The sequence below is a fragment of the Aegilops tauschii genome, chromosome 5, assembly GCF_002575655.3.
Source record: "Aegilops tauschii subsp. strangulata cultivar AL8/78 chromosome 5, Aet v6.0, whole genome shotgun sequence".
Classification (NCBI taxonomy): Eukaryota; Viridiplantae; Streptophyta; class Magnoliopsida; order Poales; family Poaceae; genus Aegilops; species Aegilops tauschii.
Window position 1 is genome coordinate 52,219,339 of NC_053039.3, and position 6,565 is coordinate 52,225,903.

The 6,565-nt window shown below is 49.5% G+C and overlaps 1 protein-coding gene across 1 annotated transcript; it reads left to right on the top strand.

Moving 5' to 3' along the window:
- Positions 1 to 1,447: 1,447 nt before the first annotated feature.
- LOC109768703 (uncharacterized) lies at positions 1,448 to 3,267 on the top strand. Its single transcript, XM_020327442.4, has one exon. It carries the CDS (start codon positions 1,477 to 1,479, stop codon positions 3,025 to 3,027), a length of 1,551 nt encoding a protein of 516 aa, XP_020183031.1. The 5' UTR covers positions 1,448 to 1,476; the 3' UTR covers positions 3,028 to 3,267.
- The last annotated feature ends 3,298 nt before the right edge of the window (positions 3,268 to 6,565 follow it).

Sequence of the window (6,565 nt, forward strand, 5' to 3'; positions counted from 1 at the left end):
CCAGTGATCCCATAGATGTCGTTCTCACCGACAAAATGTGTCAACCATATTATGAACAAAAGCGGCCACCATAACATCTTAACTAGATCAACTTGTAGACTTGCTACTTCCTGACATTTGTCCCTGCAAAGGAACTCATGTGTTTCAACAATCTGAGACTATATAATTTGACCATTTTTCTGATTTGCCATTGGGTCCAAAGATCTAAAATAATAGTAGAAGTTGTATTGCAACATACTGGCTTGCTCAACAAACACTTGCGTCCTCTTGAATTATGCATCTCTCACACCGTGTAAAAGCAACCATCAATATCAGGAGTACTAGTTTCAATAGGATTAAAACATGTGCCATATTTGTTTGTAGAAGACCATTTGAACATACACATGAAAGTCTTGTGATAAAATTCAACCAAGCAAGGAGGCATCTTTTTGGACGTTTTTTATGAGGTGGTTTTGTTTTCGGCATACATCAATTGCTCTATGAACCACTTTCTGACGAAGGAGAGCATTATTTGCAAGTATGCCACACAACATTGCCAAGATAAAATAAACATGTCAAATATAAGTATGTCTTTTCGACTAAAAGATCTTAAACATAAAACCGATAATCTCATAAGCGACTGTAATTGTGCAAATAATTTGTATACAAAATATATCCTTATCAGATATTTGCATTTAAAGTTCATCAACCAAATCGTATATTCATGCTTATGGCGGCAACCTTTGGTTGAGCTACTAGGAACTGCGCACTAAGGGCAAGGCCAACGGGTAGCCTCAGAGGTGATGCCTCACGAGACAGCTAGGCTCGGATGCCAGTATGGTGCTAAAGTGATAGCTTGCAGAGCACAACGGGTTCCTGCCGAGGAGGCGGCTCTTCAAGAGAGAAAGTATGAGAGAGATGAAAAAGTGAAGAGAAAGAGAGGTAAAAGTGAAAGAAAGAGAGAGGAAGAAGAAAGGCCGGTGTAGATAGCATCTCAATGGGAGAGTAGGCTCACGTCATGGGGCTGCTGTTGCGTTGGATAGGTGTGAAACTGCACGGTGGTCTTATCTCTCCGGACCACGTGGCTGTACCGAAACATCACCAAAGTAATGCTACCATTATACATGCCCTAATGGTCATTTGCATTGGCGCGGACACGAAACGGATCCCGTGCAAGTCGAGCCCTGGATCCACCGTCTCCGGTTGACGCCGTGGACGAAGAAAAACAGACCCGTTTGTTTTGTTCTTCCCAATTTCGACTTGCACAAATTTGAAATCCAATCCAGTTCTCCTGCGCTAAAGAAGGGCTGGGGTCGCTGGACCCATGACCCGCTTTGACTAGGTCCCTCGCTACGTGCGTGACGTGACCTGGTGACGTGACGCCGCTCTCTCCCCTGCCATCCCATCACCGCGGCCGGCTACGCTTTATAGCCCCCTCCGGATCCATCCCCATCCCCATTCCAGTTCCTTCCTTCCTTGGCACCAGTTCAGCCAGCCATGGCTCTCCGTCTTCACCACCTACCCCTCCTCCTCCTCCTCCTCGTGCTATCCACCGCCTCCGCCACCCACTCGCCGGAGACCGCCACCGCCTCCGCCCGCGCCCACCCCCACCACCACCGCTCGCCGTTCGGCACGGCCACCGCCCACTTCCACCCCGTCCCTAGCGCCGCGCCCTCCATGCACCAAAACCACCTCCACGCCGACACCCAGTCCCTGCTCGCCACCGGCGACGTCGACCCCGTCCTCGCCGACGCGCAGGCCACGGACGCGGCGGAGGCCCGTCCCGCTCCGCTCGTGCCGCCCCAGACCGAAGCGGCATCACCGCCTCCCACGCTCCTCCTCCCGGTGCCGGATCTCGCGGAGGCGACGCCGCAGCCGCAGGAGGAGGGGTCCGCGCCGACGACGCCCGCTGCAGCGACGACCAGCACGCTTCTCCCGCTCCCTGCCACGGTGGCGACGACCGCGAGCCCGCCTCCGCCTCCCGCCGTGTCCGACGCCGAGCAGGGGCTGCAGCAGCTCTCCAGGGTGCTCACCTCGCTGGGGTACAACGAGATGGCGTCGGAGGCGCCGCTCCTCGCCCACGCGCCGCCGCTCGCGAGGTGGCCCGGGGCCATCACCGTCTTCGCGGCCCCCGACGCCTTCCTCCAGGCCGCCTGCCCCATGTGCTCGCGCCGCCACCTGCTCGAGCAGCACATCGCCATGGGCTACTACCCCTACTCCGAGCTCGCCGCCGCAGCCACGATGAAGATCCCCTCCGCCTCCGTCGGCTTCTGCATCAAGGTCATCACCGAGCGGGGCCCCTTCGGCATCCACTACGCCAGGATCTACGCCGACGGCGTTGAGGTGTCCCACCCCGAGCTCTACAACGACGGCCGCTACGTCGTCCACGGCCTCCACGGCTTCCTGCGCCCGCTCACGCACTCCTGCTTCGACGGCCCGCACCACCATCACCTCACCGGCCGCTCCGCCGCATCCTCCGCGGCCACCGCTGCCTCCGTGCTGCGCATCATGATCCGCGACGCCATGGCGCGACTCCGCGACGGGGGCTACGGCTTCGTGGCGCTGGCCATGCGCGTCAAGTTCGCCGAGCTCGACAAGTTGGCCAACCTGACGCTCTTCGCGCTCGACGACCCGGCCATCTTCGGCGGCGGAGGCCACGACTACGTCTCGGCGGTGCGCTTCCACATCGTCCCCAACCACCGCCTCACGCGCGCAGACCTCCACCGCCTCCGCCCCGGCACGGTCCTCCCCACGCTGGCCGGCGAGGGCCAGAGCCTCGTCGTCACCCACTACGCCACCGGCTCGGCCTCCTCCAACGACGACGTCCGCATCAACTACATACCCATCAAGGAGCCCGACGTGGTGGTCAACTCGCGCATCGCCGTCCACGGCGTCTACGTGCCGTTCCCCCGCCTCCACCTCGCCGACCTCGCCGTCGCGTCCGCCACCGACCAGACCAACGGCACCTGCGGCGTCGGGGAGCCCTTCGGCGACTGCGCCTCCTCAGCGATCACCTCTCCCAAGAGGCAAGTAGCTCCCGGCGAGTGATGCAATGCGTACGTCTCGTCTCGATCGTTTTGCTCTGTTATTATGTTTCTAGCCATGGAGGATTTACTGCTAGTAGTGCGTAGTGGAGTAGTGGTTCGGATTTGGGCAGTCGTTTAGTTCAATATTAATAGAGGTTCAGATGAGAGATGAGTACTTCTGATTGCATTTTGTGGCACCGAATGATTGTTGCCATAGCTTATCCAGTACGACTTGAATCAATTTTGGCGCGAATTTGATTCATCTTCTCATTGCTCTGTTCCGACTGTTTGCCTGTGCTAATTTTGTTCCTGCATGCATCAGTTACAGTTTATATGGCTTAATTCACTTCGAATTTTTACTATGGATCATCCTATGCATGCATACATACAAGGAATGTTGTTCAGTTCTTAGGATTCTGATTGAAAAGCGTGCGTGTTTGTTGATCAGGCACAGGACCCGATGCCACAAACTTACTGCAATGATCGTTTCGTTCTTCTTCTGTTATGATGTGCAGTACTAGGTTGAGTTTGCAGATGATCTTGTGATGGTTGATCTGCAGGATCTTTGTCTACTTCAGTTTGTTTGTTCTGGTCATGCTAAATTGCTAACTGAATGTCTTTGGCAGTCCCCTTTAGGTTATGGCTCGTGAACTTACGGTGTTCATCTTGTTTCTGATCTGTTAAGGTGTGCATGATAGATCGACTACATGTTCTATTTTTGCACCGTGGAATGGATCATGTAGGACGAATGTCATTCAGATACAGGATCAGCCTTTACTGAAACTCTTTGATATTCCCGCCTTTTTGGTTCTGACTGATGAACTCACCTCGGTTAAATTCCACCTTATGACAGAAATGTTGGTAGCTGGGGTAAGCTTCAGGATTTTATCACTAGTTATGATTGATCAACTACAGAACCTGACTAAAGTTACCTTGAATTGTGTATCATCAAACGGTTTTCGGAGAGTTGGTTGCTGGGCAATTTAAGTTAGTCTCTGTTGGTTGCTAGGCAATTTCCTAGTTGTGTCTGATCAAGCAGTTTCTTAGAGTTGTGCAAATGCAACTTAATGTTGGTCAGGTTGTGTAGAATTATGCACTGATAAGTTTGTCATCATGCATGGTCTTTATTTATCCTGTTACCTCGCTCGCTTAAATGCATTTGTTTTTGGAGACAAGGCAGTGAAAGGAGGTGCAGAGAAACATGTTTCAGATTACATGCATGTTAAGTACACAAGCCCTGCTTTGCATTTTGGCCAGCGACGTTGCTTCTATACCATGTTTTCAACTGCAAATTCTGCTGTATATGCCTGTTCCTGCGCCGTTAATTTCTGAATCACGGATATACCTGTTTTACATGCATGCTGCACATTAACTTCTGAATCACATACATATCTTGTTTACAACTGCTAATTCTGCTGTATATACTCTTCCCGGGGTTATTAACTTCTGAATCACATACATATTTTGTTTACAACTGCTAATTCTGCTGTATATACCCTTCCCGGGGTTATTAACTTCTGAATCACAGACATATCTTATGCCAAATATGAGTGGTGTTGTATTCAAGTTCTGAATTTTTCAGACAACAGACATGGGTTCTTTGTGCACCGGTCATCATTTTGTGTACGCGACCGATCAACTTCTTGTTGTGTTTGTGCCCTTTTTTTCGGTTTTGGTGGACTCGAGATTACCTCACTAATTTGATTCCGTTGTATGCCAGAAATGTCGGTTGTTCATCAATGCTTCAGTGTTTCAGCAGTGGTTCGTCTAGTTTCTGTCAAGTTACTAGGTACTACTACCTCGGTCCCTAAATAAGTGTCATACCTTTACTAACTTTAGTACAAAGTTGTACTAAGCTTGAGACACTTATTTTGAGACGGAGGGAGTACATCTATACCAAAATATAAGTTTCTGTGTTTCAGCAGTGGTTCGTCTAGTTTCTGTCAAGTTGCTAAACTACCCTACAAAAACGTCTTATATTTTGATATGGAGGGAGTATTTTGCATCCCAGAGTTGTGTCTGATTAAGCAGTTTTCCGGTGTTGGTAGCTTGGCTAAGTTAGTTTCTATTGGTTGTTGGGCTAAGAGGTATCAGCATGCTAGGTAGTTTCCTAGTAGAAAAATGCAAATGCAACTAGGTTCCCGGTTCCAACTTACTTGCTGATCAAGCAGTTTTCTAGAGTTGAGCAAATGCAATATACAGTTAGTCAACCGGCGTTTCTTTTACAGTTAGTCAGGTTCTGCAACATTCTGCACTGATGAACTTGTCATGATGCATGGTCTTTAGCGTGTTATCTCGCTCGCTTACATGAATGTGTTTTCAGAGATTAGGGAAATAAAATGCAGAGGAAAATGTTTGGACTACATGCATGTTACACCAGCTCTGCTTTGCATTTTTCTTCTATATCTGTATACCCTGTTTGCAGCTGCTAATTCTGCTATATACTGCCGGGGCCATTATTAACTTGTGAATCACAGATATATCTATGTTCCAAACATAAGTAGTGCTGTATCCAAGCTCTGAATTTCAGGCAACAGAGCACACAAACATGTTCAGCAGCTCCAAGATGTTTAGTTGAGCAGCTCTGAATTTCAGACTGCAATACTAATCCTGCTATCCCAGTTCCCGAATTCAGCCAAGTAACAAATCAAGATGGCAAAACTACAGAACCTGACTAAAGTTACCTTGAATTGTGTCTCATCAAACGGTTTTCGGAGAGCTGGTTGCTGGGCTAAGTTAGTCTCTGTTGGTTGCTAGGCACAAAAACAGTGATGAAGGATTTACCAGATAGCTTATATCTCTGAAGGAGAGCTGGAGAGGTATCCATTAAGTGGCTCTCTGGTTAAATGATGTTCTGGAGTAGCCACACGTGGCGCCCAGGGCTAAGGGAAGCATCTTTTATTAAACGTTCAAACACATAGGGATACAGATGATATCGGGCAAACAAGTAAGCCACACGTGGCGCCCAGGGCTAAGGGAAGCATCTACCTTTGCTAAGGCAAGGGCCTCCTCATTATGTTTTCTAGTTTCATGAATAAACTTTACATCCTGAAAAAAACTCCTTTGGTACTTTATATCTTGCAAGATAGCAAAATACCGGCATGAAACTTCAGCTTCTATATTGGTCACCACTTCCAAGCAGTCTGAAGCAACACATACAGACTGAACTTGTAGATCCATAGCGAGCGAAAGGGCCTCACTACATGCTTGTGCTTCAAGAACTGTAGGATCCAGAAGGCCCTCATATATAATGGCGGATGCACCGAGAAAAGTCCCCTTTTATCTCTACAAATCACCACTGAAGCTGCACCGTCACCGATCTTTGAGAAACCACCGTCAACATTCATCTTGACATCATGGCTATCGGGTGGAAGCCACAAGCTTGGCTGAGCCTGCTCATTTGTACCCCCTGTATTGACATGCAGGTCCTTGAAGTTGACATGCAAGTCCCTGGATTTTGCATGCAGGTCCTTTGGTTGTGTTTGCTTCTCGGGAATCAGCTCGAGATCGGCCATGCTTCGATGATGGCGCACATCACCTATCGGGATCGAAGTCTTGGA